Genomic DNA, 14,805 nt, shown 5'->3' with positions numbered 1-14,805 from the left:
ATTAAGATCAACAATAAATGGGCTTCATGAAACTGAATATCCTCTGTAAGGCAAAAGACAGCATCAATAGGACAAAATGGCAGCATAAAGAATGGAAAATGAATTTTTGATCTTAGCCATTCTGACTGGTGTGAGGTGGAATCTCAGGGTTGTTTTGATTTGCATTTCCCTGATGATTAAGGATGTTGAACATTTTTTCAGGTGCTTCTCTGCCATTCGGTATTCCTCAGGTGAGAATTCTTTGTTCAGCTCTGAGCCCCATTTTTTAATGGGGTTATTTGTTTTTCTGGAGCCCACCTTCTTGAATTCTTTATATATATATATTGGATATTAGTCCTCTATCTGATTTAGGATAGGTAAAGATCCTTTGCCAATCTGTTGATGGTCTTTTTGTCTTGTTGATGGTGTCTTTTGCCTTGCAGAAGCTTTGCAACTTTATGAGGTCCCATTTATTGATTCTCGATCTTAACGGCACAAGCTGTTGCTGTTTTTTCCGGAACATTTCCCCTGTACCCATATCTTTGAGGCTTTTCTCTACTTTCTCCTCTATAAGTTTCAGTGTCTCTGGTTTTATGTGGAGTTCCTTAATCCACTTAGATTTGACCTTAGTATAAGGAGATAGGAATGGATCAATTCACATTCTTCTCCATGATAACCGCCAGTTGTGCCAGCACCATTTGTTGAAAATGCTGTCTTTTTTCCACTGGATGCTTTTAGCTCCCTTGTCAAAGATCAAGTGACCATAGGTGTGTGGGATCAGGTGACAGCAGATGCTGGCGAGGATATGGATAAAGAGGAACACTCCTCCAAGGTTGGTGGGATTTCAAGCTTGAACAACCACTCTGGAAATCAGTCTGGCAGTTTCTCAGAAAACTGGATATAGTACTACCGGAGGATCCTGCAATACCTCTCTTGGGCATATATCCAGAAGATGTTCCAACCGGTAAGAAGGACACATGCTCCACTATGTTCATAGCAGCCTTATTTATTATAGCCAGAAGCTGGAAAGAACCCAGATGTCCCTTAACAGAGGAATGGATACAGAAAATGTGGCACATTTACACAATGGAGTACTACTCCGCTATTAAAAAGAATGAATTTATGAAATTCCTAGGCAAATGGATGTACCTGGAGGGCATCATATTGAATGAGGTAACCCAATAACAAAGGAACTCACACAATATGTACTCACTGATAAGAGGATATTAGCCCAGAAACTTAGGATACCCAAGATATAAGATACAATTTGCTAGACGCATGAAACTCAAGAAGAACGAAGACTAAAGTGTGGACACTTTGCTCCTTCTTAGAATTGGGAACAATACACCCATGGAAGGAGTTACAGAGACAAAGTTTGGAGCTGTGAGGAAAGGATGGACCATCTAGAGCCTGCATATCCACGGTTCCATCCCATAATCAGCTTCCAAACGCTGACACCATTGCATATACTAGCAAGATCTTGCTGAAAGGACCCAGATATAGCTGTCTCTTGTCAGACTATGCCGGGGCCTAGCAAACACATGAGTGGATGGTCACAGTCAGCTATTGGATGGATCACAGGGCCCCCAATGGAGGAGCTAGAGAAAGTACACAAGGAGCTAAAATGATCTGCAACCCTATAGGTAGAACAACATTATGAACTAACCAGTACCCCGGAGCTCTTGACTCTAGCTGCATATGTATCAAAGGATGGCCTAGTCAGCCATCACTGGAAAGAGAGGCCCATTGGACTTGCAAACTTTATATGCCCCAGTACAAGGGAACACCAGGGCCAAAAAGTGGGAGTGGGTGGATAGGGGAGTGAGGGGTGGGTAGGGTATGGTGGACTTTTGGGATAGCATTGGAAATGTAAATGAGGAAAATACTTAACAAAAATATACAAATAAATAAATAAATGAATAAAATTTATAACGCAAAAAAAAGAAACTTTGCAGTTTCATGAGGTCACATTTGCCAATTCTCAATCTTACAGCACAAGCCATTGCTGTTCTATTCAGTAATTTTTCCCCTGTGCCCATATCTTTGAGGCTTTTCCCCACTTTCTCCTCTATAAGTTTCAGTGTCTCTGGTTTTATGTGGAGCTCCTTGATCCACTTAGATTTGACCTTAGTACAGGGAGATAGAAATGGATCAATTCACATTCTTCTACATGATAACCACCAGTTGTGCCAGCACCATTTGTTGAAAATTCTGTCTTTTTTCCACTAGATGCTTTTAGCTCCCTTGTAGAAGATCAAGTGACCATAGATGTGTACGTTCATTTCTGGGTCTTCAATTCTATTCTATTGGTCTACATGTCTGTCACAACTCTGACACTCTTCATGATACTTTGCTATGCTTAAGGACAGAAGCCAGCAGCAGGGTCATATGATTAGTTTACAGTTCATAGCATACCCTCAGTCACTTCCACTCCTCTCAATCACTCCCTATTCTCTTCCACACCTTGCCTCCCATTCTCCTCAGAAAAGGGGAAACCTCCCATGGATAAATATTAGCTTATCAATGTGCATCTTTTTCAATTAAGGCTAGACAATGGTGCCCAAATAAGGGAAAGTGATCAAAAGTTAGGCAACAGTCAGTAATCACCCCTTGTCCTGTCGTTTCTGTTCCATATGAAAGCCAAGCTTCAGAACTGTTAAATATGTGTAAGGGGCCTAGGTCTGTCTCATGAAAGTTCTCTGGTCGGTAGTTCAATCTCAATGATCCCAACTGTGGCTAGGTAGCTTGATTCTGTAGGTTTTTCTTGTGCTGTCTTTGATCTCTCTGGCTCCTTCAATCCTCCCCACCGCCTACAAAATTCCCTGAACTTCGTTTGCCTGGGGTCTCTGCATGTGATTCTATTTATGGCCATGTGATTCCTCTCCAAGGACAGTTGTGCTAGGCTCCTGTCTGCAGAATATCATTAGTAATGTCAGGGCTCTTGAACAGATTGGAAAAGGTGATGACTTCTTGAAATGAACACCCATGGCTCAGGCACTCAGTTCAACAGTTAATTAAAGGGACCCCATTAAATGGAATATCCTCTGGAAGACAAGGGACAGAATTAGTATGTCAAAACAGAAGCCTATAGAATGAAAAAACAAACAAACAAACAAACATCTTTACCATCTATTCATTTGTCAGAGGGCTGATATCCAAACAAAATATATATCTCAAGGAACCAGACATCTACAAACCAAATACCCCATTTAAAAATAGGGTACAGAGGTCAACAGAGAATTTTCAACAGAGGAATCTCTAATGGTCAAGAAGCAATTCACGACATATTCTACTTTCCTAGTCAAATGCATATTGAAAGTACTTTGAGGGTCCATCCTATAACCATCAGCATGGTAAAAAAATGGGAATGGGTGGGTAAGAAAGTCGGGGGGAGGGTATGGGGGACTTTTGGGATAGCATTCTAAATGTAATTGAGGAAATATGTTATAATAAAAAATATATATATAAAAAAAGATTTCCACTTTAAAAAAAAAGACTAAAAACTCAAGATGCAGTACATGCTGGTGAGGATGTGGAGTAAGGGAGACAGTCTTCAAATTCTGGTGAGTGTGTCAACTTTTATACTACATTTGTAAATCAATCTTGATATTTCTCACAAATAATTCTACCTCAAAACCCAGTTATATCACTCCTGGGCAAATACTCAAAACATGTTTCCCCATAATACAAGGATACTTGCTCAACTACATTCATAGCACCTTTATTCATAATAGGCAGAAAGTGGAAACAACCCACCTGTCCCTCTACCATAGAATGGATAAGGAATATTTTGTACATTTATGCCATGGAATCGTGGTCATCTACTAAAAATATGGAATATTATGTGATTTTCAGGCAGATGGATGAAACTGGAAAAGATCATTCTGAGTGAGGTAACTCAGACCCAGAAGGAATTGCGTGTTATGTAGTCACTGTTAATGCATTATTACTTATAGAGTATAAGATGACCATGCTACAATCCAAATCCGCGAACAAGCTAAGTAACAATTGGGAACAAGGTAGAGTGATTGAATCTCACTCAGAAGAGGAAATAAAATCGGTATCAGTGGTGATTTCTTAGGGAGAACTATATAGGAGAGGGTACAGGGACAGGAACATTTTGGGGTATCAGGTATGGTGGGAAGGGCCAAGGGATTTAGAGATTTGGGAGATAGAAAAGCAATCCATGTGGGGGCATTTCAGGGAAAAGCAAGAGACCTTGGATGGAGCAGGCTGCTGGGAGTATATGGGAGGGACCTTGGCTGAGAGCCCAGCAGATGGGTATAAAGAGATGAAGTAGCCACCTCCTCTAGCTAGGCAAGATTTCCAATGGAGGGAGGGGGACACCAATCCACCAATTCCTATCCAAAAATTTCCCTGCCTACAAGATATGCAGGTATAAAGATAGAGCAGAGATTGAAGGAATAAACAACCAATGATTAACCAAACTTGAGATCTACCCCATGGAAGAGAGCCAAACTCTGACACTCTTAATGATACTTGGTTATACTTAAGGACAGAAGCCTTGCATAACTGTCTTGGGAGTGGCTTCATCCAGCACCTGATGGCAGCAGATGGATACCCACAGCCAAACATTAGACAGAATTTGGGGAGTCTTGTGGAAAAGTCAGAGGAAGGATAGAGGGAGCCAGATGGTGAAAAGATCAGCCCAGGGCTTTTTACCAAATTTGACCAAACAGCAGAGCTTAAGGACCCAGCCATTCCTGGAAGACAGAGGAGGTCATGAAGCATGTAGGCACCCTCCCTTCCTGGATTACATTTCTCAGGAATACCCATGGGCACAGCGTCCATTTGCCACCTACAGACAAGAGAAGTCCTTGCCACCTCATTCCCTAAAGACCAATCAGTTTAAAATTCATACTGTGCCTAGTTGCTGTATAAAAACTGGCCAAATGGGCCATGTGGGTTTGGGGCCTCTTCTTGAGGTGCATGACGATCCTAGCATACTGGAACAATAAATTTCTCTTGACTTTGAAATCATCACCTTCTACGAGTTCTTCACTCGAGGGTCCCCATTAGCTAAGGGTCATCAGAGCTTTACAACAGAGTCAAGCATTCCAGAAGGAGACCTACATAACTAAGTCATGTGGACCCATTGGGAGTTCACACAGACTGAACTACCGATCAAAGAGCATGCATGGTCTAGACCTAGGCCTCCTACTCATATGGAACAGATGTGAAATTTGGTCTTAAATGAGGGTCTCCTAAAAATCAGACTGGGTGTTTTCTCCTTTTAAACTTTGTTCTCTGCATTTGGAACCTTTTCCCCTTGATGGGCTGACTTGTCTGGCTTCAGTGGGTGAGGATGCATTTAGTCCTGATGCAACTTGGTGTGTCAAAGTGGTGTGGAACCTGGTAGGGGTGGGGAGTGTGTGCCTCTCCTTTGCTGAGGAGAATGGCAGAAGGAAATAAGATGAAAAGGTCAGAGGGTAGAACTGGGAGGAAAAGACAGGCAGGAAGTGATCAGGTGGTAAAGTGAATACATAAATGAATTAATGAAAGCAAAAAGAAATGAGAAACAGGGAGCTAGACATGTTAGCATTTAAACTTTGCCCACAACAAACTGAACAGAAACAAGTTTTTCCTGAAACATGTTAGCAACATATATTCTCATGAGCCACTTATAATTACACTAAATAGTCATGAAATATGCAATTATTTTGATATAAGACAAAGTTCTGAACATTGGATTGAAGCTTGGTGCCTTTAGTTAGTATGTACTTATAACTGATAATTAGTATATGTCAATTACACAAAGAATGTTGTTTCAGTCAGACATTTCCCTAAGACATAAATAGGTAAGGTTATATTTAGTTCTTATTTCCCTCCCTCTGTACATTGTTTCTTTCTCTTCTCTGATCAAGATATGCGTAAAGACTATACTATAGAAATTGTTCAGGATTTTTTATTATTTTGATTTTTATTTACTTATTTTGAACAGTTTTGTTCCTTTCCTGATCAGGGATAAGATGAGTTCAAGAGACATCAAAAGGAAAGTGCTCAGGGACTCTGGCTCCCTATCAAGAGGAAGTTTTTTGAATTTTTATATTAGGTATTAGATAAGTAGATAGAATGCTACTGAATTCCTGCTCTGAATTCTCAACCTAGAGGGTGCTGAGATAATTGTTACATATTATCACACCCTGTTAATTTGGTTCATAGATCCTGTGAATGGCTAGGTAAACATTCTATGAAATGAAGCTCATCCTGACCATTCTTAGAATGACTCAGGATATTGCTATATCATTGGCTGATCTACATAGTGACTATCTAAAAAAAGGAAACAATCAAGCATACCAGCAACACACACATGTACACAAAATGTTTGAATTGTAATGAATTAAAGATAATGCCAAAGTCGTAAGCTTTTGTGCAAAATAAATTCCTGATTCCTTTTGATTCTCTATCCATGAGTATGTTTACCATTCTCAAACATGGGCCTTTAAGGATCAAAAATTATGAATCCTGGTTGCTCTTTCAGACAACTGGAGTTCAGTTCTAGACAAGCACCTGGTAGCTGACAACCATCTATACAACGTTCTGATGCCTTTTTCTATCATGCAAGGATACATGCAAATAAAAGAGGAATATACATAAAATACATACAGAAATAAATATTGCAGAGTGACAAACTACTAATTTCTTCTCACTCACCCATAGTGAAAGAGTTCAAACTCTGGAGCTCAGAGCATCTTACAATATTGCTCACCAATGGAGCTCAAAGGATATGCCTAAAACTCCACATGCTCCCTTCACAGACACACAAGTGCTACTGAACAACATCACCATTTTAATTAATTGGGCCATTTTTTATTCCCTTGTGAAATTGAGTCCTTTTTTATTTAAAGAGTTCTTCAGCTGGTTGAATAGCTACCTGTGTATTATGTGGATTTGTGCATGTGAAAGGTGGGATCCACAGAGGACAGAAAGGAGGGTCCTAGCACCTGAAGCCTGAGTTCCATTTGACAGCCACGTGGTTATTAGCTCTGAAACAGAACTTTGGTTCTCTGCAAAAGCAGCATGTGCTCTTCACTGGTGAAGAGTCTCTCTCAATCTACATGTTGTTTGTTTTAAGAATATGAAAGCATGTTAATTGTGGGAAAATATCAGGTGAGTTCACTGGTCTTAAGGAACAAGTTCAGGGAATTGGACATTCAGACAGGGAGAAAGGGTGTGAGGGAAGACAGAAAGAACGAGTCTGAGAGAGGTATGTTCTTTATTTTTTTTTCTTCCTCTGTACTTTAGGCCAGCCTAGAAGTTCATATATTTCCCACCATAACTGATAACTTTATCCACCTTCCCAAGATTGTGAATTTTGACATGCCTGGCTTCAATGTGTACTTTTTTACTTCTTTCCAGAGGGTGATTGTTGTAGTCTTTTAATTTAGATGCTTTATTCAATTCAGACAATAACAATGATGTTTAAACAAAGAAATCATGTTCTAAGTTTTCAATAAATACAGAGTAACAAATTATTTTATTGATAGTTTACAGAAAGGGGGTATAATGACTAGGCTGAGTGAGATTTTTTTCTCTGTTCTTTTTATTACAACTGAAGATGGAAAATACATTTTTTTTTGGTAAGACATGTGTCCCAAACCTTATTTTTATTCCAATCCAGAATGTTCCCATTTTACTGCCAGCAACGACAAAGGTTGGCCACCTGGTCAAAGACCCAGCGCTCCCCACATGTGTGGCAGATATCTGTAGCAAAGGAGGTGTTCTTGGGCTGCCTTATTGCCCTCAGTGTATCCATGAGATCCTGACAAAGTCGCACAAATCTTTCTACAGAGACTTGAGCAAATTCATCATAGCACTCCAGAGGGGCAGGGTATTGTTCCACATTCATCTTGCTCCAGTTGGCTGTGTGCTGCAAAAGGTCCTTCAGGAAGGGCATGGAGAATTCATTGTTGTAGAAGTTGATATTGGAGATCTGAGAGCATTGTTTGAATGCAGGTAGGAGGACACTGAGCTGGGAGTCCTTCATCCTACACCCCTGCAAATCCAGAGTCTCAAGAGTGCCTGCCACTTTCATGAGGAGACCTCTCAGAGGCATAAGATCCAAATCCAGTAAGACCACACCTCTCAATTCCAGATGTTTTAGCTGAAAGAGGCTCTGACAGCAGGCAAAGGAATCCAAATCTCTCTGTGAAATCAGGGAGTAAGTAATGGAGAAGGTCTTCAAGGGTGTCATCAAGCACCTAGAGGTAAAGGAGACAGATGGTTAGTTATGGCAAATGGGCTTGTAGATGTTTGGCAGGGATATACAGAGTGGTAGCAGGAATCAGGTGCCCCAAGATCAGTTTTACTAAGTGATTAAGGACATCATCTATGATGCTTTCTGTTGGAAACTGCTCAGTCATTTCAACCTCTTAATTTATCTCCTGGCCTCACTCTAAACCTGAAAACCAGTTCATCCCCTAATCCCAGAAAGCAACAGAAGAAATCCCATCCCAATAGAATTCTGACAGGATCTCAATATTTGCTTTGTGTTCACTGAATCTGCATTCTATCATTCCCTCTGCAGTCATGCTTGCTCTCATTTACAGCCCAAGCTCTACCTCCTGCCCCATGTATTCAGCACTACTGGGCTCAAAACATTTAACCCATGGGAAGTGGGTGATGATAGAAGGCTGTTCTAACAGATCTGAACATATAGCTCCTGTTTACCCTGTACTTGTGAGTCCCCTGACTTCTCACTACACACTTCCATTCCTCTTCAGTTTCCATTTGATTGGGCGGCCATGATTCTAGGAAGAAATACAACTGATCCTTACTAGATCTGACCTACTCTTTACCTCAAATCACTTTCCTACTTCATGAGTGTTCATTTGAGATACTGATTTATCTTGTAAAATTTCCCTTGTATAACTGAGTATTCATGGAAACAAGACATAACTTCCAGTCTTTGGAGTCTCTAAATATTTGTTCCTAGTGACTGGTTGGCATCATGTCCCCATAACCCTTAAGAAAAGAGAGACAGATTTGCTCTGATAGCTGAACCAGCTCTCCATCATGGCTTACCCTAGGACCTGATTCATCTGGGATCTGAGAAAATGGACACAGAACATGAAAAGATGCTGCAGACAGTTGAATTTGGAGAACTGAGAAACAAACTTGTTGATACACTTGACTTCGGTGACTCTTGTTCTATTGGGTAAATGGAAGTCGATTTTGTGGAGGGGTGCCAGGAATACTTTGCAAAGATTTCTCATCTGCCCAAAATAGGGGGCAAAATGTGTCAACTCTAAAAGAGTCCATTCAGTGTTTAGTTCTAACTCCATGATGTGCTCTGGATCAAAAATGTGGAAGATATGTCTGAGAGCTTTTACTGGCAGAGTCCAGATTTTCATCTTTGTACAGCAGAAATATAGGGAGCCCTTTCTCTCCTGGGCCCACTTCAAGAACCATGTTTGTGCTTCATCAAGGCAGGACCTGATGCACAGGTCAACTGTGACCTTCAGACGCTGCCTCAGTGCATATCTGGGACGGACCTGCAGGGCTTTCTTTTCATCCAAGATCTCTGCTGAATAGTCACTGTCCTCTGAATCAGTCCATATGTTCCAGAAGCTATGGTGCACATTCCTCAGGTCGAGATACTGTAGTTTTTTCCTCCTGCAGGTGAAACATAAGAATGATGACAGACCCTGAATTAGCTTTTACTACATATATCTAAACTCGTCTCTCTTCTGTGCTAAAGTGTACATTTTTTTTTCAGGACCTGATATCCAAGTTGGACTCAGGCTTGCTACTGAAGCTTTCCTGTGCTTCTGTACACATGAATACTTTTCTTTCAATAAGGTACACTTTACTTCTCCTTACTTATATTATTAGTTCTTGTGGGAATGTCAGGGATAGGCTCATTCCACTGTGAGGCCACATTTACTCTAGTCCATATTCAAGGTTAATCCATATCGAACTGTGCTCAGTACAAGTAAACAGTAGCTGTCAAGAACCCTGTATCCCTGCCTGATGATGCCATCAGAAGCATCTGATCCATTTATGACAGATCTAATCTCCCTGACAATGTCTAATGTGTACTCCTTCTGCTCCCTTCTACAGGACTTGGAAATTGCTTACCTGGGGTGAAACCCTATGGTTCGACGAATGTCTACTCCATCTAGCACAGCCTGCAATGTTTCCAGGTCAGTAGTCCTCATCAATGCCCCCACAGGGAGACAGTGGAAAGGCCAGGCTATCACCAATGCCTTTATGAGCTTGATATACCTGCCATCAATGGCCTCCTTGAAATGTGCTGGGAAGAGTCCATGGGCCATCTCCTCCAGATCAGACATGCCTAGAGCCTCCTCTCTCACCAGAGTCTGAATTGCCAGCTTCTGGAGTGTGGGTGGGGTATGAACATTCATCTTCTTAAGGTCTCCAATCAGAAGGATCCTGGGGAAGGAGTCAGAAATGCATATACGTTTAAGAGAATATTTATAAAACTTCCTCACCATCACATCAACCACTAAGCTTCTGAGTTACTGCTCATGCAATGGTAGAGACATCAATTTACCTCTTCATCCTAAGACGTCATAGAAAGACAGTCGCCCACACTGTCATCATGGCAGCCTCTCTATCACCCAAATGGGTATATAATTTTTGGATCAAAAATTTTGTTTGTGACACACTCTTTAAAAAAAGAAAGAATGAAAGTAATATTGAATTGACAAGACTCACAGGACTTAATGTGGATGGCCCAAGACAACATGTGCAGCACAAGCGAGATAGAACCTTAAGAGACCAGCCTCAGTGGATAGGCATGTTCCCCATGTGAGGGAAGGGCCCAGTCACCCATCTCAAAATTTTTAACTTAGAACTGTTCCCATCTAAAGAAAAACTTGGACAAAAAATGAATCAGAGATTGAAGGAAAGACCATCCAGAGACTGCATACCCTGGGATCAATCCCATCAGCAGACACTAATCCCCGACACTATAGTTGGTGCCAAGATGTGCTTACAGATAAGAGCCTTGTATAGCTGTTCTCTGAGAGGCTGTGCCAGCATGTAAGACAATTGCAGACACTTATAGGCAACCATTGGACTGAGCCAGGGGAACACAATGGAAGGCTTAGGGAAGAACAGAAGAGGTGAAAGAGATTAAAGCCCCATAGGAATAACAACAATATCCACTAACTTGACCCCTCAGAGCTCTGACGGATGAAACCACCACCCAAAGTTTGTACACGGGTGCATCCACGGCTCTGGATAAATATGTAGCTGATGATTGAATTATCTGATATCCATGGGAAGGGAGATGCTTGGTCCTGTGGAGGCTTGTTGGGGACTGGGTGTGTGTGTAAGGGAGTATTGTTTTAGAGTCAAAGTGGATAGATGATGGTCAGCGGCTGCCAAAGAAAAGACTGGGAAAAAGAACAACAATTCAAATGTAATTAAATAATCAACAAAAAAAAAAAAAAAAAGGAAAAAGAAAAAAGAAAAAAAAACCCAAAACAAAAATGCAACACACAACAATCATGGAAGCAGTAAACACACACACACACACACACACACACACACACACACACACAACACCCTGTGTCTTGGATCAATATTGATCCACTAAGCATGATGATGACAATGGGTTCCTATAATTTTCAGGGTTTTCTGGGTCCCATATACAGACCATATAAAAAAATCAAAGCTGTGTGAAAGCGATATCAAGCAAAGCCTAATGTAAGACATTGAGTGAGACATTAAGACACTCCAAGTGTAACTCAAGCTATTGTGAGTTAAAGGTGTTCAAAGACACATGGTCCCCTGGTCTCCAGGTGAGCCAGTGACTCACAAAAACAAGCACAAACATTTGAGTGAATGGAAATGTGAGGGAACACACTAGTAATGTTAATACTGAGGAGTCTTATGAGTCAAAAGGTTATTGCTTTTCACCCTACCCAATGCCACATGGCCATTTGTAGGACAGCTTAAACAAAATAGAAAATCAACCATAATAATGAAATCACCTGGTTAACATATACGTTTGTGATGAAGCTAAAACTTCATTTGAAATTAAATCCCAGGTGTTCAATGTATTCCTCTAAGAAGAAAAAATTAACATGTTTTGTCCTAACTTGGAGTCTAAATGTCTCTACATCAAACCGCATGACCCAGGGGAATATCATTACCTACTAGTTCTGAACACTGTAGACTGGTCTCTGAGTGCTGGTCAAACAAGACGGTTATTCAGGCTGCAGTTCTCTGAATGTGTTCTCTGGCTCCAGTGAAGCCTTTATATACCTCTCTGCTCACCACTCCCTTTTGTAGCCACACCCACCAATCCCAAACTGGAATTGGAGTAAATGATTAAACTCCACCCTTTTAATCGTATTTGTAACATGCAACCTTTTCAGTGATTGAATCAGAGCTCTCAACCTCATTTCACAGCTCATGTGGGGAGGTTATGGAACAAGAGGAACACATCTCTATTGTTGAAGAGAGTGCAAACTTGCACAACCACTTGTAAGATCAATCTGGCAGTTTCTCAAATAACTGAGATTCAATCTACCTTGTAGACCCAGCTTTACCACTCACAGACAGAAAGCCAAAGAGGACCCACAATGCCACAAAGATACTTGCTTGACTATGTTCATAGTAGCCATCGTTCTACTGAAGATACCTTAAGGCCTTCTAAAACACAGCAGAACTGATGCACATATGAATTTAGAGAGCTTGAAGCAGCGGGCACAGGGCATGCACAAATTTGTACCACATGACAGTATTGAGAGAAGCTCCCATTCCGAACCCAGAAGCTGTCTCCAATCTATAAAGTAAAGTCTTCCAAATGAAACACTAAACTTGTTAAATGGAATTTTTTTTTTTTTTTTGGTTTTTTGAGTCAGGGTTTTTCTGTGTAGGCCAGGCTGTCCTGGAATTCACTTTGTAGACCAGGCTGGCCTTGAACTCAGAAATCCGCCTGCCTCTGCCTCCCAAATGCTGGTATTAAAGATGTGCACCACCACTGCCTGGAGTTAAATGGAAATTTTCTGTTGGATACAAATCCTACTCTTAAAAGAAGACTAATTAACCAGTTGTAGGAGGGAAACAAAACAAACTCAAAGACAATTTAGCAGATCTGAGTGTTAGAAAGTTGTGTTATACACTTTTGTTTATTTATATTGTTCTGCTTTTAGATTATAAATTCTTTCTTTCTGTTTTTCTGGGATTTCTGTGTCTTTGAATGTATTCTGTATTTCTTTGGGATTTTTTTTTTTGCTGTTGTTGTTGATGATTCTACTTTATTTTTTTGATGGGGTGGGATTGGCTCTCTTTTTCTGTTGGCTTATTTATTTTGTCCTGTTCCAAGTTGTGTGTTCTTCTTTTCTTTTGATTTTCTGTTGCTCTTTTTGTTTATTTGTTCATTTCTCTGTTTGTTTTTCAAGCAGGGTCTCATTGTATGTTAAACTGTTCTGTACCTCACTTGCTAGGCCAGTCTGGAGGTGGTCCTGCCTCTTCCTCCCCTGTCCTGGCAGTACACTTGTGTTCTGCCACACATGTTTCTGGATTCTTTAAGTGCCTGTTTCTTTTCTCAGGAGAGATACAAAGGGTGTGGATTGAGATGGAAAATAATGTGGGAATGACCTCAGAGGAGTTGGGGGAGTTGAAACCATAATCATAACACGTTGTATGAAAAAAATATTTCAGTAAGGGAGACGCAAAGAAAAGGGGAGGGAGATATGACTGAGTAGTTAGAGCACTGGCTTCTCTAACAGATACCTCAGGTACATATCCTAGCTTTTGTGTGTCAGGTCCTGTGTTTTTGTCCCCCATGCTCCTAACTCCTGAACTATCTCTTTATCCCATATCTGATTAACATGAAGGAGTGCCAGCTTAGCACATTGTCTACAGATAATGCCACTGAGATAGGAACTAGGCAGGCTGAAGGCTCATACTACACAAAGAGGCAGAGATAGTATCTTCTTTAATTTGCGTGTAGACAGGGTTATAGATGAGGACTATTTCACCTAGGCAGCCATAACGAATAGCATGGGGGTTCATTACAGGAAAGGATCTCAGTATCCAGACTTGATAAGTGAGGTAGTACAGTTTTGGAAGCTTGAAAATTGGGAGCTATAGAACTCTTGATCATGAGAGAACCCACAACATGGAGAAGGCCAGTGGCTCCTTGAATGAGACCCAATCTTGAGGAAAGTGCCTCAAGAGAAGTTGTTCCAAGACTTGTAGCTAGCAAGCCTTTTCATTGTGTACACTGGACTGGAAGGAAACTGATCTATATTCTGTACTTTCATAGGAACCAGTGTCATTGATGCTCTCTCCCTGGAAGAAGCAATTCTGGAATGACCCCTGAGGTTACTCTCTAGGCACATCTGGTAGAGATTTTCAAGATATGCAAAGGTTGAGGATCAAGGCTAGATGTTACCATTGTCCTGTGACAGCCACATTTCTGGAGAAAATCAATGGGAGAGGCCAAGATCATCAGTTCCTTTGGATTTTGAGCCTGTAGTCTCTGGATTTTGCCTGTTAAATTCAATTGTCAGTCAAGGAAGAAAATGGTTGCTCATAGCTTTGGGCAACAAACAGGTGTTGGTGTGACCCTCACAATGTTCCTTCCCAGGTCCTACTGGTGTGGCTCAGAGGTGAAAAAAGAAAGGAATAGTGTGTGCTAGGAAGATGTGAATGGCTAAATACTATAGGCACGGTTGTTGAAGCATCTGCTATATCTGCATAGGTGATAGAGAGCACCAAGCTACCAGAATAAAAGCTCTGGGCACCTGAATAGCAAGGGGGTTAGAAGTTTCATGGCCAAACAGAGAATAGTGCTTAGTAACAGGATCTCAGCCACAGTCA

At 41.0% G+C, this 14,805-nt stretch overlaps 1 protein-coding gene across 1 annotated transcript in view; it reads right to left on the bottom strand.

Annotated features, from left to right (window-relative positions):
* Window positions 1-7,633: 7,633 nt before the first annotated feature.
* Pramel41 (PRAME like 41) overlaps window positions 7,634-14,805 on the bottom strand; it is a 43,115-nt gene continuing 35,943 nt past the window's right edge. The window contains exons 4-6 of the mRNA XM_017321257.1: window positions 10,081-10,395; window positions 9,025-9,615; window positions 7,634-8,201 (exon numbers count right to left, since the gene is read on the bottom strand). Coding sequence (XP_017176746.1) covers window positions 7,634-8,201; window positions 9,025-9,615; window positions 10,081-10,395 — 1,474 coding nt within the window. The remainder of the gene's footprint in view (window positions 8,202-9,024; window positions 9,616-10,080; window positions 10,396-14,805) is intronic.

The sequence above is a fragment of the Mus musculus genome, chromosome 5 (genome assembly GCF_000001635.26).
Source record: "Mus musculus strain C57BL/6J chromosome 5, GRCm38.p6 C57BL/6J".
Classification (NCBI taxonomy): domain Eukaryota; kingdom Metazoa; phylum Chordata; class Mammalia; order Rodentia; family Muridae; genus Mus; species Mus musculus.
This window is presented reverse-complemented; position numbering and strand designations above follow the sequence as displayed.